This window comes from Betta splendens, chromosome 13, assembly GCF_900634795.4.
Source record: "Betta splendens chromosome 13, fBetSpl5.4, whole genome shotgun sequence".
NCBI lineage: Eukaryota > Metazoa > Chordata > Actinopteri > Anabantiformes > Osphronemidae > Betta > Betta splendens.
In genome coordinates, this window is record NC_040893.2 from 14545328 (window position 1) to 14569087 (window position 23760).

Genomic DNA, 23760 nt, shown 5'->3' on the forward strand with positions numbered 1-23760 from the left:
AACGCTGGTTCATGGTAATGCAGTAAAAACATCACCAAGACACAGTATTAGACAGAAGAAAAAGCAGAATCAAAAACGAAAGTACTGGAAGAGCTCAATCCGTCCCTAAATTGCTCAATCGCTGTGTTAATGGGTAATCAGTCATCAAATAAAAGCTGCCTGCAGATACGAGCGCTGTCGCTGTGGTTTAGTTACTCAAAGGTATAAATCAAGTGCCATGAATGTCAAACCTCTGCTGGGGATCCTGCTCTTGATCTCCGTCCAGGAGGGTGAGTGTTCACGCTGATTCTGTTTAGTTGAATGGGATCCTTTTAACTTGGCATACTGTAGATGTAAACCACATGCCTGCGTGTGATGGCGTGTGTTTGCTTGTTTACCACCACCTCCAGTGTCAAACCAGCAGGAGTATGATGATGACGACGAAGAATATGAGGATCTGCCGCCTCTGCGCTGCTCAACCACAGAAAGAATCAAAGGTGGACGAGTCACGTACTCACAGGTAAGAATGATAATAAGGCAGAATGCTGTGACATAAATTTAAACCCAGTGGGACAATAAGGTAGGAAAATGAAATAGTATAAAAAGCAAGTGGAGGCTCAGGAATGTCTGATATAAAAAGGAACTTAAGTCATGAGGAACTAAAAGGACAGCCTGAGCTCAGCTTTAATGGACGGCTTCATGTGACGTCATTTACTGTGAGTCCAGGTGTCTCCACAGGAGGGACTAGAGGGCAGTGTGCTCACCTACCACTGCGGCCCAGGAAAGTACCCGTTCCCAGTCAGCTACAGGGTCTGTGGAGCGGATGGGGACTGGTCGCCCATGAGATCATCCAGCGGTAGACGGCTGTCAGGGGCCACGTGCAAAGGTGACTGGATTCTCTCCCGTTTCCGTCCTGCACCGCGTCCTCATCCTCCATCCATTTTCCATCCGTCCGTCCTCTGTTCCCAGATGTGTTGTGTCCGGCTCAGCTCCAGCTGGACAACGGCGACTTCTGGCCCATGGACCAGTGGTTTGGGGTCGGGGTGACGCAGAGCTTCTCCTGCCGCCATGGGTTCACCCTGTACGGGTCAGCTGCAAGGAACTGCACCCCGTCTGGGGACTGGACCGGAACCACTCCTGTCTGTGACAACCATGGTAAGAAAACGTGTCATAAAACACAATATGCTTATGTGAATGTACTACATAACATTATACTTGTGATCACTTTAAATAGACTTTCATGTGTAATAAGTATAATCATCCATCTTTGAATGCAGCTGGTGAGTGCAGTGACCCAGGGATCCCACCTGGAGCCCACCGGTCGGGTCGGTTCTACACCGGAGAGAAGGTGATCTACAGATGTCAGAGCGGCCTCGATCTGCTTGGGTCGTCTGAGAGGGTCTGTTTGAAGAACAGGGAGTGGAGCGGCTCGATGCCACGCTGCCAAGGTGTCCTGCACGTCTCTGTGTATTCTCTGTAACAGCGATTAGTCAGCTACGATGATAAAGAATCTGCGTGTTTCCATCACAGGCCCAAATATGTTTGACTCCCCCGACGCTGTGGCCAAAGCCATGGCAGGGTCGCTTGGAGGACTCATGGATGTATTCTCAGCAGACTCTCAAAAGAAAAGTAGGTTCAACTTGTCGTTTACCTTGAACTTATTGACAATTTATGGCTTTTTCACAAATGCATGTATGTGTTTGTGTCTGTCAAAGCCGCAGGCGAATCAACCTTCGCTCGAAGCATCCACGTGGACAAGGACAGTCGCGTGAATATCTACATCTTACTGGACACATCAGGAAGCATCAAAGAGGACGACTTCAAGCAGTCGGTACAAGCCACCATCGCTCTCATCGAAAAGGTGTGTGGCAACAGAGCCCAGTTCGGCCCTTCTCACTCTGTGGATGTGAATCAAACTCGTCTTTGCTTTCTTCCCAGTTGGACAGCTATGAAGTCAAGCTGAAGTTCCACGTGCTGTCATTTGCCAGTAAAGTTATAGACATTGTAAACATCACAGACGAGGTTATAAGCACCAGTGCAAACAACGTCATCGGATCTCTGCTGGAGTTTGACCACAAAAGTAGGACTGTGCTTGTTATTATTTCATAGAGGATGTCGGCGTACAGTATGTCTGCGGTGTGATCTGTTTATGTTATGTTATGTAAGAAATACGTTCTGCATTCGCAGGTCACAAGAGACAAACGGGCACCAACCTCTACGCAGCGCTGTACCGCGTCTACGAGATGATTAACCTCTTTAAACAACACAGCAAGAAGAACCATTTCAGTCAGACCCAGAATGTTATAATCATAGAAACCGATGGTGAGGACACAGGAAGTGATGCACACACGCATTTGTCCATGGAGGAGATCATGGGAGCCGCTGTACTTCTTTGTGTTTGTCTGCAGGTTACTCCAACACAGGCAACAAACCTCAGGCGGCCCTGACCCGGATCCGGCATCTACTGGGCTACAACACCTCCTCCCACGATCACTCAGATGAGGCGCTGCTAGGTACTGGAAGAACAAAAGGGACCGCTAGCTGCTCTGTTTTGGCACCATCACCTACAGCATGTAGCTCACGTGTTTGCAGATGTTTACGTGTTTGGTGTCGGAGATCAAGTGAACAAGGCTGAGTTAAACTCCTTAGCCTCTAACAAACGCGGTGAGGCTCATCTATTCGTCATCAAGAGCTTCCCGACTCTGGGGCATGTCTTTAACAGCATTATTAGTAAGTAACATGCTCAAATTATTCATTTCTGCTTTAAAAAAACGAATAAAACACTAAGTAGGAAAAAAACCCGAATCACTTTCAATTCACTTTATTTTTGATACCATCTTTGATAAGATTCTGTAATATATCTATTAACCGTTTAATTCTACAGGTGACAAGAGTGTGACGATGTGTGGAATAGCTCAAGAAGCAACAAAAAAGCTCCCAGTCTTCACTGAGCCCTGGCATGTCACTCTGAGAAAAGTAACAACTCAGCATTATGAAGGTCATAATGTTGTGTTTCATAGTTTACGTTGGCTTTTCACCAACTGTTGCTTCCTTCACAGGCCAATTTAAAGGACCCTCTGTGTTCAGGCTCCATTGTGAGCGAGCACTGGGTGCTGACAGCCGCTCACTGCTTTGGCAGAGTGGCCACTAAGAATGTCTCCTTTCAAGTGGACGTAATAACTGGTCAGTCAACACTTACAGCCTTCACGTGGAGGGAATATGACTTCAGAGTAAATAACGTGCAGCTCTGGTTCCTGTAGGCGACGTCACAGTGCCGTCCAGCAGAGTGATCATGCACCCCAACTACAACGTCGATGCCCTTAAACACAGACACGTGCCTGAGTTCTATGACTACGATGTTGCCCTGGTGTGGCTCAACAAGAGCATCCCTCTCTCCTGGAAGGCCAGGTGTGAAAGCCTTGAGAAAAGATTCACGCTCATGTTTTTAGTTGAGATCGTAAAAACTGTGGGTATGTGCAGCTAAAATTCACATTATGTTATAGACCCATATGTTTGCCGTGTACCATACCGGCCGACCGAGCCTTGAAAAAAGTCAATTCTACCTGTCAGGAGCACAGTAGGTGACCTTTGAATTAGATACTGTTTTATTGTAGTTGAGCTTGTTTTGCAGTGTTAATATAATAGTCCTAAATTGTGTGTGTGTGTGTGTGTGTGTGTAGGAAAGGCGCTCATACCACACACAGAGACGTCTGTCTTTTTTATGAATAAGATCAAGGAACGCAAACAAACACACATTCACACCGAGAGTGAGGTGAGAGCTGCAGTGGCCGGACTATGACCTGCTTCCTTTACTCTCAGTAACATTGTGTTAACAGGGCATTATGTTGCTGTCTGCAGAGGCCTGCTTGTGTGGAGAAGGCCAGGCAAACACTAAATGGGTCGGATGTGCCTCTGGATGAATATGTCCCCGACAGGTTCCTCTGCTCTGCAGGCAGCAAAAGTTACCGGGATGCTATAAGCTGCAAAGGTCCAGACTCTGCGTGAAGATAATGGCAGCCATCACGCTGTGGCGCATCAGAGGAGTCACAGTAGTTACAGCTCATCTCTTTTTTGCAGGTGACTCCGGTGGATCACTGTTTTTGCAAAACAGGAACCGCTACTTTCAGGTTAGCAAATGTCTCCTCATTTGCAAAGATTCGGCGCATGCGAGTAAATACTTGAGCATTCCTTCTTCATGTGCAGGTGGGAGTACTCAGCTGGGGCACCACAGACGTCTGTAAGGCAATGAGCTCAAAGGGTTACAGCAGTGACCGACCTCCTCCGGACGCGCGAGACTTTCACATCGACCTCTTTAAGATACTGCCTTGGCTCAAGCAACATCTGGGTGAGGACATCAAGTTCCTGCCCGACATTAAATAAGATCTACAGATTCCAGGGCTCTGTTTAAAGCCATGGTGGGCGTCCAATAATGCTTATACAAATATCACTTGTGGCACAAAGCTTTGAGTTTGAAACTGAGCAATAAAAAAAAAACTTTCTAGGTATTTTTTATTCAGTGTTGTTCTTTCTAACTCAAACACATACATACATGTAAACAATATGTTAATGTAGCCGCACATACATTGATATGTTGCTCTGTTTATTCTAACAGTTAAACGGACGTCCCTGATTCTGTGCTGCATGTCTAAGCAACATTAATGGTCTCACTTTGCAGTTAGTGGCCTTTGGATTTCAGTGAAGTGCCTAAATGCAATCTGAATAAACTACACACATCAGTGCCTGGTGACTCATGGTGTCTTGTGTAGTGTCAGCCTTCAGAAAACTGCCTAAACAGGGTTTCTGACTGGCTGTCTTGGAAGCTTGGGATGAAGTGAATCTGGAGTATTTCAGAGAATCCCTCAGAGAGTGCAGGAGCCACAAAGTTTTTCCTGTTCAGAGAGAGTGAAAATGGAATTGTCACCTACATACCATGCAAAAGCAAACTCACAAGTGATTAGAGATCTTTGCAGTTATTTCAGTTTTCTGTCTTTTCATTAGCAAATTCCAAAACCTGCAGAGTTGCATTTTATATTACAACATAGTAACATATAAAAGCTGCAGCTTACTTGTAGCTGTGGAAAACCATGTCATTGACCTTGACATGTTTGTCATCTGATGGCGACATTTCACGAAACTAAGGAAATGGAAAGAAGGGACTAAGCTTTCATCGCCTGCCACGTAAAACAGAACAAGGATGAAGAGTGAGTGTGTGTAGAAGTGACTCATACTCTGTTGTTGTGTTTGGCTTGTTCCAGACTGGCTGTGAATTGAAAGCAGCGACATAGCGCTCCTGCAGCTTTAGCTGCATCCACATATCTGGAAAATACACAGAGGATTACTGCTAATCCAAACATAGACATACACAAAAATAAAACTCCCAGTCGCTGACAGCAAATGGGGCAAAAAGAACAAGACAAACCGTAGCTTAGTGTCTCCACCCCTCGTGCAAATGTTTCCTACACAGTGAGTCATTCACAGATGTTTGGATACAAATGGGCTTAGTGAGGCAGACCCTGAGTAGATCATGTGTGTTGAAGCGTGTGGGGAAAGACAGAGACGTAAAAATACCCAGCACACACGGATGTCGCTGACATACCGTTTGCGAGACTCTGGGTCTGGGTTGGTGTTGTCCACAGCGACACTGCGGCCTTCCTTCAGAGCGCCCTCACACGCCGACACACATTTCTGCCATGAACCCAGTTTGTCCTAAAACAGAAAAGAAAGACTACAACTTTATTACACCAGGACTGGAAAAGCTGAGGACAAGTTCAAATTGCTTAGAATTTCTTTATATTTTGTCTATATATTTTGTCTATATTTATATAAACTGTCTCATCCCTCATTTTACAAAACTTTTTAACCATGGTAATTATTGTCATTATTATCATGGCAATACTTGTAAATTAAGTCTTGCCAGCCGTCACTTGTCAATTTTTAAGAATATTTTACTAAAAAGTTGAACTGAAGAAAAATAACATGGGAAGCTCTGTTGTCCACCGCTTGTATAAGACCCACTCACCCTGTTGACGTAGACATAGCCTTTTGGAACAATGTGGGTGTTAAAGAAAGTGGATTTACCAGCTGTAAACAAAGGGAAGAGGAGAAAACTTAACATTGGTCCTAGTGTGTCAGGAGACAAGGAAGGTGACACCCCCTCCACCTTCACTCACATGCAGGAAAACCCACAGCAACAATAACTTCTGTCTTGTTAGAGGTGAGAGAAGCGGATGGTGGGTCGTAAAGCCTGGCGTTTGAATCAAGTTTTCTCTGTAGGATTACGTGAAATGTGAGAACAGAGAGGAGACCAAACCCACATAAGTAAACCTATATACTGAAAAATGCAGTTCAGTGTACTCACTGGGTCAAAATCAGGCAGCCTGTAGGGGGCGCTCTTCCAGCCCAGAAAGTACTCCTCTGGCGTGTAGAACTGCAACCCGATGTTCAGAGCAAACTGCAGGATCGCAATCAATTAAAATAACCATCATAATAAACTATTTTTGTACATGTTAACTCATTAACTCGAGACACATAACAAATTTTGCAAAAACTGACTGGCCCTACCAGTCGGTCACTGCAGGAGAAATCCTTTTTCTTCTTCCCTGGAGCCCAGTTCTCTGGTCTACCTGCAGCATCTGTGCACAAGAGAACGTTACATGCGCTGCCTTTCTTAGCACACTGTAATGTCTGATTTGCAAAGCTTCTACAAAGGTAAAAGAGATCAGTTCTTGGTTAGATTCTGATCTGTGATTACAGTTTTTTAAAGAGTAAGATGATTATTATTAACATATCCCTCTATTACTTTGTTTGTAAAACTGTATATTAGATGAGATAGCTGAGAAAATGTGCAACATTAGCCTTAGCTGTTTGTCAAGTAGACTCACCTCCTACGAATAAACTCTTTTTCTTGTCAACAGTCACACCATCATTAGCCTGAGCAGGTACACACATAGAGCAATTAAATTTAAACAAAAACAACAACTTGGTGCAAATATTGAGGAGTGGTTCTCAAATAATGTGGAAAGTATTTACCTTGTCACACAGGTGAGTCCACATTCCCACAACAGGTTTCCTGTAGATACCAGGACCAGTTGACACCAACACCTAAACACACACAAAAGAAGGGGATACAAACATGAAATGGAAATCCAGCATTTATAAGACATTAGGAACATTGTACAACATGACCTACCTGCACAGGTAGCTTCAGCGTGGCCAGGATGTCCTCCACTTTAGACTTGAAGACTTCTGGCCTGAGTTTGCCTTTAGCGATTCCCAGTTGGTTAGTAAAGAAAACCACCTGCAAGAAGAGAACAAGTACACAGAAAGAGATCAGCTACAAATACAACCAAAGTCTTACAACATATTTTACTTTTATTTGTGTATTCCTACCTTGTATCCTTTTTTGAGCAGGCTAGCCAGCTTGGGCTGAATTTCAGGGTACAGAATCCTGGTAACAAACACAATTACTATTTAATCTTTATAAATTAAAACTGAGATCAGAAAAATACAAAACTGTGGGCCATCATTAATCTAATTTCAAGGCCAATTGAGAACAAAATGTTTAGGATTGCAGACATACCGCCAGTCATCTGGTGCAGTGGGAAAGACTTTCCCAGATTTGGTAGTGATAATGCAGCCGTCTATGTCAAACCCAGCTATCTGAAGGAAGAGGGGAATAAATGTTCAGGATTACATCACACTATTTAACATAAATAAAGATGATACATTTTTATTTAAATAAATAAATAAATCCAAATGATCATTGGCTGTTCCACCGAAACTACACCCACCTTGTCACTCCCTCTGACACCAGCAGCAGTGTAAACCATCAGGCTGCCCACCTGCTCCCAGCTGCTCTTTAAACAGGCCTTTGATGCAGATGATGACGGCTGGGTGTTATCACTTTCTCTCTCTGCCTTTTCTGCTAACTCCTGCAGCTGTTTGAGCTTTTCCTCCGCCATTCTTTCCTCTTCGTCCTCCTCTTCTTTCAATCCATCGAAGGCCTCCTCCTGTCTCCTTTGACGCTTTGTATCTGTGTGCACTGTTTCTGGGCTGAGTTGTCTTTTAGATGACTGAACAGAAACAATAAAAAAATACACGTGGTCTAATGTTTTATTGCTAAACTTTTACAATGAATAGACGCAAATGCAAAATGTCATGAAAATGTGTTACCTTCATGGGAGAGGTAGAAAAAAAATCCTTTATGCTGCGTTTAGGTGTCGGACTCGACTGCAGTTCTTTCTCGTCCCAACTTCTTTTTGTCTTGTCTGTAGCTTTCACTCGTTTTTGTGCAGCGCTTGAGCCTGTTCCATTAAAGCTCACGGAGTATTGCAGCTTAAACGGGTGGTCCTGATTGACCAGGTAAAGTGTGCCTCCCTGACAGAGTTTACCAGACTGGCCCCGACTCAGCCTCTCACCGTCAAGGAAGCTAGGGTTGGGACCAAGCTATAGGGGAGAAAATGTAATGTGGACTTTGGCATTTATATGGTTAACTTAAGAAGTGTAATACGAGCTGGGTGTGTGTAGGCAATAAAGAGTAAGGTGTACCTATATGATGACATTTTGTCTTTGTTTTAGTGTTTGTGTAGTTAAAGGTGGCAAAAGGCATTTCTAACCTGACACCAGCTTGCATTTAAATCTATGTTTCCATACCTGAGTAACAACCACATCCTGGTCTGCAAAACAAGCCACAACCTTCACTGTAATAAACAGAAAGAGCATTAACCTCAACATGTACATTCTTTCACACATTACTACAATATCCAAACTGTAATTACTAAAGTCAGACTTTGGTTGTAATAAAATCTTCTTTCACTTAAAATAGCTCACGTGATTAATCTGAAGAAGACATATTATTCTACAGTTAAACAGCACCCCATTCTGCTGCCTAAATAGTTTAACAACACCTAGAATATTATTTTAAAAATATGACTTGATCTATGCTATTAATCTAAGTAAAGATTTACTAGCTACTGACAAATGGCTGAGACATTTGTGGTCATTGTGATTGAGCGTCACGTCATTTAGACGTTTATAACAGGGTGGTGTCCTGCTTAAAAGGGAGGGAGTCCTAAACGCAAACGAGCAGAAGAAGCTCGTAATAAAATCCTCACCCTGGTGCCTGGAGCATTTCTTGTCTGCGACGCCGGTCTCTGGTCCTCGGCCCAGAATCACAGCTCGCCCGTCCTCCAGAGGGACCCGAGCCCCGGAGGCACCAACCAGCGCACACGACATCGCAAAATAACTGCAGCTACTTTCAGTAGTATGTAAGTTTGTAAGACACTCTTCTCAAGCCTTGTGAAGTGATGTCCTTATTATGCGTAATCGTCTGCCTAAACTTTAAGGATATTACGTTAGATGCATTTACAAGTTCTTAGTTTGTCTTAGTTGGTTTGAAGCGGAATAAAAAAAACAACAAAGGGTCTTAATATTGTGACGTACCCTCGGTCCATCGGAAGAAATGCGCTCGTGTAGAAACATTCCGGTTGTTCCAGACAAGTTCCAGTCGTCTATGTTCCGCAATTACAAACAGACTGTCGGTGATATAAACAAACAATTTAATATTTTCAAAGTACAACACATTTTGCTACACTTGTGTTGATAAAAAATATTCTAAGAGGAAAAAGAAAATAAATATGTAAATTGATGCACACCCATACTTTTTGTGCTGTTCTTGTGGCAGCCACAAATATTGAACTAAGCCAACAGGATAAACCAGTTTCAGGTTGAGCTTGTATGGTGAAACTCTTCTGTGGCTCTCATTTTTCTTTTTGTGCTGTGCTGTCGTCCTGGCAGATTATTCATCTGGAAAAACTCTGTGCTACTCCCAAACGTTAAGGTAAATAAATATATTGAACTTGTAGGTGGTTACAAGATGTTATACAGTATGTGATAAAAGACCAAACAACAACAACAGATGTTTTTTTCTGAACTAGTCAATAAATACTGTAATATTGTTGTTTTGAATTCTATTGTTGTATATTTTTTATGAATTGGTTTCATCATCTGTACTTGTCTTTGCAGAGGACAACTGGACGTCTAGGTGCAGCTATTTCAACAAAACTCCCTTCAACACATTTTACATTCTCCACCCACTGCAACCCTTAAAGCGTCACTCAATCTCAGCATGGCTGAGCAGCCCATAACTCAGCAACATGAAAGGGACTACGTGTCCCTCATGAGAGGCCTGAGAGAGCTTGATCTTCGTGGGCCCGCTCTTCCCAGTGACCTTGTGCTGATTGGAGATGATTCGTTCCCTTTAGCTATGAACAACAAAGGTCAGGTCCCAGTGGCCGCCTCTCTGTATGGCAGTGGAAGGATCGTTGTCCTGGGTCATGAGAGCTACCTGACTACCTTTCCTGCACTGGTAGAAAATGCTGTAGTCTGGCTGAGAGGAGACACCTCTAACAACCTGTCTGTGGGTGTCCATATATCTGCCAGTGCTGTTGCAGCTAATCTAAGTAGAGCTGGCTTCCAAGTAGAAGTTGTGGGAGCCTTTAGTGACAATCCAGGGGTTGGTGTTTATGTGACGGACGCCTACAGCGTGGGTGAAGACCCAAAAGACCTAGTGGCATTCCTGAAAGCTGGAGGAGGAGTGTTGATTGCAGGTCAGGTGTGGAGCTGGGCTGCGGAGCACCCTAAGGAGAATGCATTGCTTGAGTTTCAAGGAAATAAGGTCTGCGGTGTGGCAGGGATTTACATCTCTGAGCGTCAGTGCGAGGTAGAGTGCCTGCCCGTCTACCCTCAGGTCCCAGCCTCCTGGATGTCCATAGTGTAAGTGTGTACTAGTACGACTTGCTTTTGTATTATACTATTATTTGTTTTATGGTTACCTTCTCCTCAATCAGAATTCATCATACGAAAGCAAAATGAGCATTGTTAATATTACTCTCACTTTTGACGCTTGTTCTTTCTCATGCACTTTTCTGAACACAGTCTTGGTAAGAATTTTGAGGATGACCTGGAGTTCTTACTCCAGGGGGTTTCAGAGTTCGACGTCCAGGGTGGATCTCTGTTTTCTGAGGTACTTGTCCATGGTTCGCTGGCTTTTCCGATTGCAACCTCTAATGATGGACGAGCGTTTGTGGCGGGGGCCTATTATGGTCAGGGACGGGTTATTCTGATTTCACATGAAGGGTTCATGGGAAACCAGGTAGGATTTACCTTAATGATTACAAAAGATAAGTTCTGTTTTATTTTATTACAGAGATTCTTCTAAGACTTTGCTTCCCTTCAGAATCTGGCTCCCTTCTTGAAGAATGCCATTCGCTGGTTGGATGAAGGCCGGCAAGGGGTTGTGGGTCTGCTGCACCATCCTGCTTTTGATGTCCTCAGTGCGTCCGGGCTACAGTGCGAGAAGACAAACTTAAGAAAAGACCTGAGTGTGTTTGTGTGCACAGCGTACAGCGATGGCCAGGCCGAGGAAATCCAGCAGTTTGTCGCAGAGGGAGGGGGCCTTCTGATTGGAGGACACGCCTGGTACTGGGCCCAGACACACTGTGGACAAAACCCATTAACAGACTTCCCAGGTGTGATGCTGCACCACTGTTACATGCATGTATGTCTATTACATGTTGCATGTGAAGCATAGTCCAGATACTGTACTGTATGCATGATATGCTGAAAGGTTAAGGGAAGTTCAGGGACATCAACTCCAGGAAAATGTGATCAGGAAGAGTAATTGCAATGTGCAAAACAAAAAGACTGAAGTTCTACAGTTAAACAGGAGTGGCAGGACCAGATAACTATGAGTCAGGTGATGGTTGTACACCTGCCTGTTCAACTACTCTTACTGTGTGCTTGCAAATTGAACAACTATGATGGAAGAAGAAGAAGTGCAGATTTGAGTGGAGAGGGTGGATGATACAGCATGAAATAAATGTGGGCACACAGATTGGTACTACACACACTAAACTGTAGTCTGTATCACTGACGCAGCAAATCACTCATTCAGCTCTTATGTCTTTCAGGAAACAAGATCCTGAACAAAATGGGCTTAAGCCTAATGGGTGCAACGATCGGAGGAGGGCTGTACAAGGCGCCGGTACCGAGCCAGGCCATCAACGACTCCTACCACTTCCGTGACCTTCTGCGGCGCTTTGCCGGCCACGTGACCGAGGGCGCGGATCTAACAGCGCAAGAGGAGGAATGTCTCAAAAAGCTGGGCAAAGACTGCTCCACCTACTTGAACATGAAGGCCCACGACTGCGCCTCCTACAGACAGGTCCTGTCCACCCTCACTGACATCCTGATGAAGACGGGTATGCCACAGGTGAGCGGGCTGTAAAACGTATGAAACTGCTCTACACTCGATCCAAGCCCATATTATGGAACCCATCTGTGCTATTTGTTTTATTCCAAGGTGAGTGAGCACTGCCCTGTGACAACTCCCAGAGATCACCTGCTCCTCCGAATGGGGGCGGAAGTGTTCAAGGTCTCCCCGGATCCCGACGCTCTGATGCCCTACCTCATCAAGAATAACCCGCTGATGCCAGTTGTGTATAATCGAAGGATCAGGATCAATGTGAACACAGCAGGTCAGGCCTTTAACCCTTGTATACGAAGGAGAAAGCAGAAAGTGCGTGCTGTTGATTTACTGTAAGTAAATGTCAGAGTGTAACCTTTGTTTTAAGGAGGAGCAGAGTGGATTAGTACCGGCCTTTATCTCTCACCTGGTATGAAGACTTACATCTCCATACCAGCAGCGATCATCAACAAGGACTGGAAGGTACAGCCCACACAATAAATTAAAAACTAAGGTTATCACAGAACGGAAGTAAACCATCACCCATAAAACATCTTCCATTTGTCTGTCAGATCCAGATTGGCTGCCAGACAGACTACCTGAATTCAGATGAGCTGAAAAGAGCGCCGTGCGTTCACGAGCAGTTTCCCATGACCTCGGAGATGGTGCAGGTGTGGAACCTCTGGGGGGGCCTCCTGTACGTGGTGGCGCCGCCAAACACTCAAGTGAGCGGCGTGGAGGTGGTGGTGCAGATGGCTGTGCCGGCGCCGTATTATAAATCTGGTGAGTGTGAGTGCGAGGCCGCTGGGTGTGTTTCATCACAGGGAAACAAGCCCACTGGTCTGTTCCTGTGCTCTATAACGACCACACAAGGATCCAAATAGTAGCTTATCTATTTCTCAAATGAAAGGCTTAGAGTGATGTAACCATAGCAACAGTGGATAAAAGAACTGGGCTGTGCTAAATGGGCATTTATTGATGCGTTACACAAATTAAAAACACATTCTTGTTGTTGTTTTGCCTGTTGTTAAGGTCGGTTGTGGTTCTACTGCCACACCTGCCGCAGCTCACGCGTACAGTTAAAGCTGTATGATCCTCCTACTTACAGCAGATTCTTCAAGGTTGAGCCTGTCCTGCCATTGTGAGGAGGCTTTCTCTGAAGTGTGTTTGTTAATGAGGACAGGTTGGCCTTCTCCACGGAACGGTGTGCCTCAAATCACCATTGTCTACTAATGCCGTGTGTACTGCTCCTCTGTGTTGTTCAGGCGAGACGACAGCAGCCGACTGGTCGCTGCTGCGTACGGCTCCCTCACCGTGGGCGGAGCTGGAGTTTGAGAACATCATCCTCATGGTGCCGTCGGAGGTTGTGCGGGATCTGGATCGTCCTGATTTGGTGGCCGCTCAGTGGGATAAAATCATGAGGGCCATCGCTGACCTGGCTGCTATACCACACAAGTTCCCTCGCAAAGAACGCTTTTTGACCGACGTGCAGATTTCACACGGTGACTATGTTTGATTGTGTAAACGTGTGTTATGGTGGTAAAGGGCGTGGTAATTGTTCCTCTTTTGAGTTACAAAAGAGATAATATGACCTAATATGATGACATGGCGTTAAACTTCATTCATCCACTAGAACTACAGCACAGTGACAGTTCTTAGAATATGTTAATTAAGGCATTGTGCAAACAATGGCTGAGTCATGCGTCATGCATACGGCCTTTTCTGTACTACTAAAGTAACTAAATGTGTGTTTACTTTGCTCAGGCTGGATGCACTGTGGTTATCCTGTCATGGCGCCCAAGTGCGTAGCAAAGGACTTGCTCCGTGTTCAAGACATGTGGGGCCCCATTCATGAGCTAGGACACAACCAGCAGAGAGGCTGCTGGGAGTTCCCACCACACACCACAGAGTGCACATGTAACCTGTGGTCGGTGTATGTGCACGAGGAGGTGCTGGGAATCAACAGGGCTCAGGTGCAGAAGACCACTTTTAGTTTGACACTAGAGTTGTGTTTTACCGTAATTTCCAGACAATAGAGTGCACCTGAATTCAAGCCGCACTCGTTAGATTTTAATTAAAGAAAAAAGACCACATCTGTCTATAAGCCACATTGAGCCACATGCCCACATTGCAACATGAGAAGATGAAAGATTGATTGAAATACAGTGAATGTTTTTTTCAGGACAGCGCCTGTAACACAGCTGGATTTTAAAAAAAAAAGTACAGCAGCGTACCACAAAAGTAACTGGTCACTATCCACCACTGTCTTCAGCACATTACAACTAAAACTGCACTGTTTCGTTGACCTTCTCCTCGTAACGGAGGAAGCTGCCGCCACAGAGTCGTCTGTGCCTGGATGGACAGGCCTTTTTTTGGCTTATGTTGAGCACAGCAACTTCTGCGTGTTGTGCACGTAAGACTCAGTGAAACGTCTTCACAATCTCTTTTGGTGAGTTAGTTATTTATTTAAGGCAGAAAGAAGAATCTGCTCGGTCGGCTCTGTCCCTCTGACGATCATCAATCATACAAGTGCATTCTATACAAAAAAAACAAAAAAAAACAAACCAAAGGTGCTGCACTGTAACACCAGTAGCAAGAGCACACTGAAGAGTCTCAACACTATTATACAACAATGACTAAGGCCGCATACAACATGCAAGCCTCAACAGCTTTCAGCCGGGTCTGCACGGTGTAAACATCTCAGCCGTGTACTGCGGCATAAAGTTCGTAAGTCGATAAAAACACAAAAAAATAACCACACTGTTAAGACACAGGGTTCAAAGCAAAAAAAAAAAGGTGAAAAAAGAAGCAGCTCATAGTCTGGAAATTACGGTATGTTTATACATGTCACAGAAGAAAACATTTGTGTTTTTCTTCTTTGTTTCACAATCATCTCGTTTTGGTCTCTGCAGGCTCACCCAGCTGTGACTGCAGCAGATCGAACCACACGACTAGAGGGGTACGTAAAGGGCGGGAGGGATCTCAACCAGTGGAACACGTGGATGGCTCTGGAGACTTACCTGCAGGTAAGAGAGAACCACATCCTTCACATATCACAACCCATTGAACGTCCTCCAGACAACAGAAGTGTGTGCTTTGCTGTAGCTCCAGGAGAGGTTTGGCTGGGATGCCTTTAAGAAGGTGTTTGCTGCCTACCATACCATGTCCAACTTTCCCGGTGACAACAAAGGAAAGATGAACCTGTACGCTGAGACCTTCTCTCAGACTGTGCAGCTGAACCTGTGTGGATTCTTCAAGGCCTGGGGCTGGCCCATCGAAGCCTCCACTGAGCAGAAGCTGTCCAACCTGCCTCCCTGGACCGACCACCCGCTGGTCAAGTATGGCTGAACTGTGTCTGCTGCGGCTTTAAGACTAGTTTAAAGAGAGTTGTCGGTGGGTGATTGGGTGTTTAGAGGGAAAGTCAACGTCATTCAGTTTTGTGTCTCAATGATTATATTGGACTTTAGGGAGGTTGTTAAATACTTTAAGACCAAAATAAGAGCACCAATAATGTCTTTAAACCATTTCTGATATGTAGACTCTTTTTTTTATTTGTTGGTCAGTTGGTTAATGTTGAATGTGCACTAATTAGCTTTCATATATGTACTTATGTGTTTCAATTTCATGAAATGTCACCTAATAAAATCTCTTTTTCTTGCATATTAAAAACATAGGCTCAAAAAAAACAAGTGCCTTGTGTCTAATTTGATTTGCCCTTAACATTAATTTATTTGACAAGTTCATTTTACTGCTGAGCTGGTGCCATTATTGAGCTAAGATGGTTGCAGATTACTGGCTACAGGCCAGACGAGTTATTTGGTGTGTTAGATCAGATAGAGGCTCAGTCAGCCTCTATCTGATCTAACACACAGGAATTACCTGCTAATGTAATCAAGCTTCAGCGCTCTTGTTATCGGCTTCATTTACATACTGGTAGGAGCGCGAGCAGCAGTGTCACCTACTTCTAACTGTTTAATACCTTTATTATATTTACTTGATAAACTAGCATTTGTTCACAGAGAAATAATTTAAGTGTTGTAATAGAACGTATAGAGGTAACTTTAAAATCAAATTAAGAAACATGTTCCTTGGAGACTATGACACTGGTTGTTGCTGCAACAGTGTGTTTAACAAGAAAAAAACAGAAGTTCACTGAAGCTCAATTGTAGTTCCTCTGCTGAGTCAGTTCTTGTTTTCTTGCTTTAACTTTTATCTGCCCTGCAACAGATTCAGAGCATCGGCATTAGATCGCAGCTCAGGACATGATAACCCTCTAATTGGCTGAGGGTCCGTCCACACGCCTGGATAATAAGACACACGCTGCTGTAGCAGCTGTGAAGTGTAATGCTGAAACCTTGTTTCTGTCACTTTGCAAAATAACAAGAGTTTTATTCTCTCATATTCTTTCTCTCTGTTGTTCTCTCTTGGATTTTATTAAGGACAAGGATGAGTTACCTGTTCTTTTATTTGGTAAATCAAGTTGCAAGCAGTGGTTTAAGTTGTATTTATTTTTTAAATCCCTATTTAACTGTTTATGGTCTGAGAACTGAACTTAAGAACTGAATTCAAGTTAACAGGATATAAAAGCTCCACCACCTTTGGCTGCAGCTTCATTACTTATAGTGTTTGGGATTATTTCAATATCGCAATAGATATCACAAAAACATATATACTATAAAAATTATGGCTAATCAAAATGTTTTCATCATAGATTCAACAGGGGTGAATACACTGAATAATTAAAATCTTGCTCTAGTTATACAGTGTGTTAGTGTAGACCAGATAGAGGCTTAAATACTGTAGCTGTCTGTTGCATTGAGATATCATAGTCCATCAGATGGAATTATGGAAAAACATTAGCTCTGTTATCTACTTCGTTTTCATAATGGTAAGAACCAAGAGCAGCCACCAGCTACATGAGAACATTTTACTGCGTTCTGGTTTGTTGTTAAAGCAAAATTAGTTTGAGGATAAATTTACTTATTTCACTGATGAGGCTCCACCTCCCACAGTATAAATAGTCCACCCTTTCTGCTCTCTGACATATACTCTCCCTCTCTCCTCAGAGATAGTTGTCTACTGTAGGTGGATTTGCTTGGTTAACAGTCAGGTAAATGTGCTTTATACTTAAGAACTTTACTTAACTTTATTTAAATTTTTGAACCAGATTTAGATACAATTTTAAATTATTTGACTGTATTTTCATTGATGTGTACCTTATACTTTATATCAAACTTATCTAACCTCTTTCTGCCTCCCTATTCCACGTTTAAGCTACAGCTCATCAAACCCTCCAACCATGCCACTCCAATCCACTCAGCCCCACCATGAAGCCTATATGTCCCTGACGAAGGGACTGAAAGAGCTGAACTTTGAGAATCCCTCTGTCCCGTGTGACCTATTGCTGACTGGAGATCAAGCCTTTCCTTTGGCAATAAACAGCCAAGGCCAGGTTCTGATGGCTGTTTCTCTGTATGGCAGTGGAAGGATTGTGGTGCTGAGTCATGAGACCTACCTGTACCTCTTTCCCACTCTGGTAGAAAACACTCTGACATGGTTGAGAGGGGATGGCTCCAACAACCAAGTGGGGGTCCAACAAAATCTCAAGGCAGTGGCTGATAGGCTCAATAAATCCAAATTCCAAGTAAATGTTGTAGGAGATTTTAGTAACAACCTTGGGGTTGGTGTGTATGTGACAGACGCCTACAGAGTGGGTAAAGACCCAAAGGACCTGGTGGCATTTCTGAAAGCTGGAGGAGGAGTGTTGATTGCAGGTCAAGCTTGGAACTGGGCTGCAAATCACCCAAAAGAAAATATTATCCTTGATTTTCCAGGAAATAAAGTCTCAAGTGTGGCAGGGATTTACTTCTCTGACATTTATGGCCAGACAGAAATCCTGCCAGTGTACCCACAGATCCCATCCTCCTGGAAGGCTTTGAGGTATGTCATTGCTTTGTTAATATCTACTGTAAATGCAACTGAAGCACTGACTTGACTGTGTCATTCCACACATTTTAATTTTATTTTAGGGCTAATCTTGTTTTTATATACCAGACACCGCTTACTAGTGTGTCATTATTTTCTCTTTTTTCCTGAAATAAATGTGGACTTCCCCCAAACATGTTTTCTCAACCAGCTTTATCCTGTAACTTCCCCCTTTCATACTCAGAGTTGGTAAGGACTTCAGAGGTGACTTGGAGTTCCTACTCAAGGGAATTTCAGAGCTGAACATTGCAAAGGGGTTGGTAGCTTCTGAGGTTTTGGTCCATGGGCCTCTCTCCTTCCCTGTTGGTACCACAGAGGATGGACGGACATTTCTGGCAGGATCCTACTATGGAAAAGGAAGAGTTGTTGTGATTTCACATGAAAATCCTCTTTCAAACGAGGTGAGGTCAGCCTTTTTTTAAATAAATCAGTTTCTACCTTGTCTGGGACATTTACTGCTGAGTGACCATCAAAATGTTTTGGGGTTACAGACCATGGCTCCTTTTTGGAACAACGCCATCAACTGGTTGGATGAAAACTGTAAAGGCGTCATTGGCGTTTCTCCAGATCTTGATCAAGCCTTCACCCTCTACAGGAAGTCAGGGTTTAACTGTACAAAGACAACGTTCAGGAAAGATCTGAGTGTGTTTGTATGCACAGCGTACACTGAGGAAAATGAAAAGGAAATCCAGGACTTTGTAGCAGAGGGAGGAGGCCTGCTGATTGGTGGACATGCGTGGTGGTGGGCAAGCACACACCCCAACCCAATGACTGACTTCTCAGGTAAGATAGTGTGATGGCTGAATTCCATATTATTAAAGTTACAACATATCATGCTGAGGGTCTTAGAATAAAGGTCTGTCATGTTTCTGTACTTTCAGGGAATAAAATCCTGAACAAGATGGGCTTAAGCCTGTTGGAGAAGACGATTGAGGAAGCTTCCTACAAGGTTCCTGATCTCACTCAGTCTAAATCCCACTTCTGCCATCTTCTACGCCGTGTTGCTGCTCATGTCATGAAAGGGGAAGCACTGACGAAGAATGAGGAGCAAAGCCTTAAGAAACTGGGTTCTGACTGTGTCAGCTACCTGCAGATAAAGGCTTGTGACTGCTACTCCTATGCACTGGTAGTGTCCACGCTCATTGACATCCTGAAGAAGTCAGGCATATTACAGGTGAGCAGCTGAACACTGTCAGCCCTTTAAAGTCATTTGTTCCTTAGCTCATGTCATATAGAAGGTGTTTTTTACATTGGCATCGTTTAGGTTTTAAGTTGAATGAGCCACGTTTCCACATATTTGCAATACAAATAATTTGACACAAGAGTTAAACATACAAATAGACTTTACACTACTTTGCAATTTGTATTAGGCTCTGGTAGTTGATAAGGCTACAGAGCAGCCTTTTAAAACACGTCTCCCAGTTTTTGTGTGTTTAACAAATGCCCTGCGTAGTTCCACGCTGATTAGGCTAATAAATAGATAAAAATTCAGTACATATAAGTTACATGGGATTCATACGTGCAATTGTTTTTCTGTTCAAGGTGAATGAGAAAAACCCTGCAAAGAATCCCAAAGATCACTTTCTCCTCAGTGTAGTGACTGAGGTGTTTAAGGCTTGTCCACATCCTGATGCCGTCCTGCCGTACCTGATCAAGGAGAACGTGGAAATGCCAGTTGTCAATAACAAAAGGATCAAGATTAATGCTAACACAGCAGGTTAGTCCATGCTTTTATGATGAACACATAGTGAACTGCAATTACACACAAACATCATAGAAGTCATCTGTTTAGTTTTACTTTACTTACTTATTTTTACTTGCACATAATAACAACAACAATGTGTGTGTGTGTGTGTGTGTGTGTGTGTGTGTGTGTGTGTGTGTGTGTGTGTGTGTGTGTGTGTGTGTGTGTGTGTGTGTGCCTAGATAAGAAGGAATGGATCAGTACAGGGCTCTACCTCTCTTATGGTATGAAGACATACCTGATTTTACCTGCAAAGATAATCAACAATGGATGGAAGGTAAAATACAATATAAGCCAGACATAAATCATTAAGGTATGTAAAGAAAATATATACGTTTATTTAGCATCTAGTTCAACTACAAATATCATAATGGAATTCTGGACAGGAATGGCGGCAACACATCTAACATCTAAACAGACTAAGTGGAGCTAATATAGAGGAGGTGGAATAACATTTATAAACTAATTAGATTGACCGATAACAGCTCCGAGAGTCAATGTCTCCCCACAGTAAAGATGGCCAGAGGTTCCCAGTCTGTGAACAGGTGTATCTAAAGGGATTAAAACAGGCAAGTTTTGTTTTACTCCTCCTGAAGCACTAAAACCTGTCTCATGTCTTCTTCAGATTCAGATTGGCTGTCAAACTGACTTTCTGGATGCTGAGGAGTTGAACAGAGCTCCATGTGTGTGTGAAGAGTTTTCTGTGAGCACAGATGTGATGCAGGTGTGCAACCTCTGGGGGGGGCTCCTCTACCTGGTGGCCCCACCCAACACTAAAGTAGAGAGTGTGGAGGTCATTGTGCAGACGGCTGTACTCGCACCTTATTATAAATTTGGTAAGTGTGTGGTGATTGACATTGGTCCATGTGGTTTATGTTTGTGTCTTGCAATTGACTTACTGCAAACGCTTAAAATCCTTGAGTTCAAGTAAAACTGTCCACACTAGTACATGCACGAAATTAAAGACAAATAAAACATTACATGAAAAATATGTCTTCTTCAGGTGAGACGACAGCGGCCGACTGGTCGCTGCTGCGTACGGCTCCCTCACCGTGGGCGGAGCTGGAGTTTGAGAACATCATCCTCACTGTACCATCAGAGGCTGTCAGGGATCTGGATCATCCTGATGAGGTGGCAGCTCAATGGAATAAAGTCATGAGGGCCATCGCTGACCTGGCTGCTATACCACACAAGTTCCCTCGCAAAGAACGCCTTGTGACAGATGTGCAGATTTCTGCTGGTAGGAGACATGTTTGTGTCTTTATTTTTCCACAGATGCTAGTTTGTATTATACTGTATGTGCTTTATGTGCACGCATTGCCCACCCACAATAAATAATAATAACAATATTAAGTTAGCCGTTTTTTATTATTCCATCTAGGTTGGATGCATTCAGGTTATCCTGTCATGGCGCCCAAGTGCGTAGCAAAGGACTTGCTCCGTGTTCAAGACATGTGGGGCCCCATTCATGAGCTAGGACACAACCAGCAGAGAGGCTGCTGGGAGTTCCCACCACACACCACAGACTGCACATGTAACCTGTGGTCGGTGTATGTGCACGAGGAGGTGCTGGGAATCAACAGGGCTCAGGTGCAGAAGACAACTTTTAGTTTGTCACTAAAGTTTTGTGATTTTTTTTGTTTGTTTTTTCATTGGCATCATGTGGTTTCGCAATCATCTCATTTCGGCCTTGTCATTGCAGGCTCACCCATCTATGACTGTGACAGAACGAACCACACAAATAGAGAAGTATGTAAAGGGGGGAAGGGATCTCAGCAAGTGGAATAAGTGGGTGGCTCTGGAGACTTACCTGCAGGTAAGAGAGAATCACATCCTTAAAGGCATCACAACCCATTGAATGTCCGTCAACAACCGGAGTGTCTCTTTCTGTCTGCTTTGCTGTAGCTCCAGGAGAGGTTTGGCTGGGATGCCTTTAAGAAGGTGTTTGCTGCCTACCATACCATGTCCAACTTTCCCGGTGACAACAAAGGAAAGATGAACCTGTACGCTGAGACCTTCTCTCAGACTGTGCAGCTGAACCTGTGTGGATTCTTCAAGGCCTGGGGCTGGCCCATCGAAGCCTCCACTGAGCAGAAGCTGTCCAACCTGCCTCCCTGGACCGACCACCCGTTGGTCAAGTATGGCTGAACTGCGTCTGCTGTGGCTGAATGAAAGTTAATTTACAGACCCAATGATTATGTTTGACTTTGTGAGTAAATGTAGTTACTGAAATTAAGTGAAATAATAAGATCTTTGATGAACAGTTTCTGTCATGTTATTTTGTTGCAACTGTTAAAAACAGCACTGAAGGGCTAATATTTACTGAATGTGCAGAGATTTGCTCTCATAATATACATTTGTGTACTTTATTTTATTCATATAATTTGAATACTCTTGACAGAACTCTCTATTAAAGTAAAGACTTGCCTGCAAAGTGCCTCATGTTTATTGTTGGCTACTGATGAGATCCAGAGTGTGAGTGCTTTCTACTGTAATTAAACATGTGATTCTCTGTGATTGTCTCCAATGCCACCCACACATCCCATACAGTAGGTGAGATTCTTTCCACCTTTTAAAGACTTTTCTTTTCCAGAATGTAAGTTAGACAGCCAATCTGGATCTGAAGAAGACATGTTTTACTGCTTCGCTCTCGCTCAAAGGCGTCTGTCACATACACACCAACCCCAAGGTTGTTACTAAAATCTACAACAACTTTAACTTGGAAATGGAGCCTATCAGCCACTGCTTTGAGATTTTGTTGGACCCCCACAGCGATGTTGTTGGAGCCATCCCCTCTCAGCCATGTCAGTGTATTCTACCAGAGTGGGAAAGAGGGTCAGGTAGGTCTCATGACTCAGCACCACAATCCCTACACTACCAATAGTCTCCAGTCAGCAATAGATCACATGGGACAGAGGGATCCTCAAAGTTCAGCCAAGAAATTCAATAAGGCGACGTACAACCGGTAGAAACACAAGCTCGATAAACTCCCCGCTAATAATTTCAATAATTTCTACCCAACCCTGTGAAAACAATCTATCATCTTGCCACTCTGGATAATACTGACGAAAACACTGAGTTCATCGTTGAGTGCTTTGACAGGATCGTCATGGGGAAATGTACTGTAAGCAGACAGCCCCATTCAAGAGATCCCGACCGTCAGACTCGTCTGGCACAGAGTCAGCTGATAAAACCATCACTGACATCCTGGAGTCTATAGTGGAGAAACTAGAGATAGAGTTGATGCGCAACTGGCATTGGTGGAGATTCTTCACAAAGAGTTCCAGGCCCTCCAAGAGTCCCTGGAGTTCAGCCAGCAGCAGGTGGTTTCCCTCCCCACAGAGAACGAGGCCGTGAAGGGAACGGACATTGCTTTATGACAAGAAGCTGTCACAATCAAGGGTTGTCATAAATCCGTTTCCTGTTTTATTTTGTTCATATCCGGTTTTGTGTCACACCAGGTTCTACGTTCACTTTACTTCTGGTCATTAGTCTCCAGCTGCCACCAATCTAATCAGTCTTCAGTATTTAGCCACCAGCATTCACACCAATTCTCTGCCAGATCGTGTGTTTTCGTAGCTCGTTCCAGCGTTACCCTGATTGCTATTCTTGCCTCTTAAGCCGCAGCTTGGATCACCCCTGTCTGTACCGTAGCCCTGTCTGACTGCCTGCCTCTGTGACTTTGCCATTGCCTGCTCCTCTTGTGCTGTTGTCTACCGGTCTTCGTGTACCGTGTACATCGTGTATCCTGACTCTGAATTTGCTTTAAAACCCTTATACTTACCTGTCTGCCTCCTGTGCTGTACAT

General features: G+C 43.9%; 4 protein-coding genes across 5 annotated transcripts; 3 read left to right on the forward strand and 1 right to left on the reverse strand.

The window, feature by feature from the left end:
• Positions 1-4: 4 nt before the first annotated feature.
• Positions 5-4718, forward strand: si:ch1073-280e3.1 (complement C2). Its single transcript, XM_029170418.3, has 19 exons — positions 5-269; positions 390-499; positions 718-865; positions 949-1134; positions 1257-1427; positions 1510-1608; positions 1695-1840; positions 1918-2059; positions 2167-2301; positions 2388-2492; positions 2572-2709; positions 2864-2955; positions 3039-3162; positions 3240-3387; positions 3483-3556; positions 3660-3751; positions 3838-3967; positions 4057-4106; positions 4183-4718. Exons 1-19 carry the CDS (start codon positions 218-220, stop codon positions 4357-4359), a joined length of 2319 nt encoding a protein of 772 aa, XP_029026251.1. The 5' UTR covers positions 5-217; the 3' UTR covers positions 4360-4718.
• On the reverse strand, positions 4472-9227 carry pnkp (polynucleotide kinase 3'-phosphatase). Its single transcript, XM_029170424.3, has 17 exons — positions 9093-9227; positions 8632-8678; positions 8152-8424; positions 7770-8051; positions 7559-7638; positions 7369-7426; positions 7169-7276; positions 7009-7080; positions 6861-6909; positions 6541-6611; positions 6338-6430; positions 6150-6246; positions 5999-6060; positions 5576-5685; positions 5208-5295; positions 5046-5113; positions 4472-4868 (listed from the first exon to the last, which is right to left on the reverse strand). Exons 1-17 carry the CDS (start codon positions 9211-9213, stop codon positions 4748-4750), a joined length of 1800 nt encoding a protein of 599 aa, XP_029026257.1. The 5' UTR covers positions 9214-9227; the 3' UTR covers positions 4472-4747.
• LOC114867602 (TRPM8 channel-associated factor homolog) lies at positions 9102-15908 on the forward strand. Of its 2 annotated transcripts, none has more exons than XM_029170417.3 (13): positions 9102-9241; positions 9775-9817; positions 10003-10752; positions 10915-11131; positions 11216-11507; positions 11949-12250; positions 12341-12515; positions 12612-12706; positions 12796-13006; positions 13489-13725; positions 13988-14196; positions 15136-15249; positions 15329-15908. In XM_029170417.3, exons 3-13 carry the CDS (start codon positions 10106-10108, stop codon positions 15569-15571), a joined length of 2742 nt encoding a protein of 913 aa, XP_029026250.1. In that variant the 5' UTR covers positions 9102-9241; positions 9775-9817; positions 10003-10105; the 3' UTR covers positions 15572-15908. The 2 variants fall into 2 exon arrangements, with proteins under 2 accessions (XP_029026250.1, XP_029026249.1); XM_029170416.2 differs by having other exon boundaries at positions 9106-9245.
• A 1314-nt stretch (positions 15909-17222) lies between these two features.
• Positions 17223-22386, forward strand: LOC114867609 (TRPM8 channel-associated factor homolog). Its single transcript, XM_029170428.3, has 12 exons — positions 17223-17333; positions 17498-18163; positions 18393-18609; positions 18700-18991; positions 19090-19382; positions 19751-19925; positions 20135-20229; positions 20578-20788; positions 20956-21192; positions 21334-21542; positions 21655-21768; positions 21858-22386. The coding sequence occupies exons 2-12, from the start codon at positions 17523-17525 to the stop codon at positions 22098-22100; spliced, it is 2727 nt and encodes a 908-aa protein (XP_029026261.1). The 5' UTR covers positions 17223-17333; positions 17498-17522; the 3' UTR covers positions 22101-22386.
• The last annotated feature ends 1374 nt before the right edge of the window (positions 22387-23760 follow it).

Bases quoted from the DNA above. Each gene is read 5' to 3' on its own strand.
- LOC114867602 (XM_029170417.3), top strand. From the start codon at position 10,106: ATGGCTGAGCAGCCCATAACTCAGCAACATGAAAGGGACTACGTGTCC. The intron at 13,007-13,488 runs GTGAGTGTGAGT...TGTGTTGTTCAG, and splicing joins GGCGCCGTATTATAAATCTG to GCGAGACGACAGCAGCCGAC. The intron at 13,726-13,987 runs GTGACTATGTTT...TACTTTGCTCAG, and splicing joins CGACGTGCAGATTTCACACG to GCTGGATGCACTGTGGTTAT.
- si:ch1073-280e3.1 (XM_029170418.3), top strand. From the start codon at position 218: ATGAATGTCAAACCTCTGCTGGGGATCCTGCTCTTGATCTCCGTCCAG. The intron at 866-948 runs GTGACTGGATTC...CTCTGTTCCCAG, and splicing joins GTCAGGGGCCACGTGCAAAG to ATGTGTTGTGTCCGGCTCAG. The intron at 1,841-1,917 runs GTGTGTGGCAAC...CTTTCTTCCCAG, and splicing joins CCATCGCTCTCATCGAAAAG to TTGGACAGCTATGAAGTCAA.
- pnkp (XM_029170424.3), bottom strand. From the start codon at position 9,213: ATGTCGTGTGCGCTGGTTGGTGCCTCCGGGGCTCGGGTCCCTCTGGAG. The intron at 7,081-7,168 runs GTAGGTCATGTT...GTGTGTGTTTAG, and splicing joins CGCTGAAGCTACCTGTGCAG to GTGTTGGTGTCAACTGGTCC. The intron at 4,869-5,045 runs GTAAGCTGCAGC...CTCTCTGAACAG, and splicing joins ATGGTTTTCCACAGCTACAA to GAAAAACTTTGTGGCTCCTG.
- LOC114867609 (XM_029170428.3), top strand. From the start codon at position 17,523: ATGCCACTCCAATCCACTCAGCCCCACCATGAAGCCTATATGTCCCTG. The intron at 21,543-21,654 runs GTGCAGAAGACA...TTGTCATTGCAG, and splicing joins TGGGAATCAACAGGGCTCAG to GCTCACCCATCTATGACTGT. The intron at 21,769-21,857 runs GTAAGAGAGAAT...GCTTTGCTGTAG, and splicing joins CTCTGGAGACTTACCTGCAG to CTCCAGGAGAGGTTTGGCTG.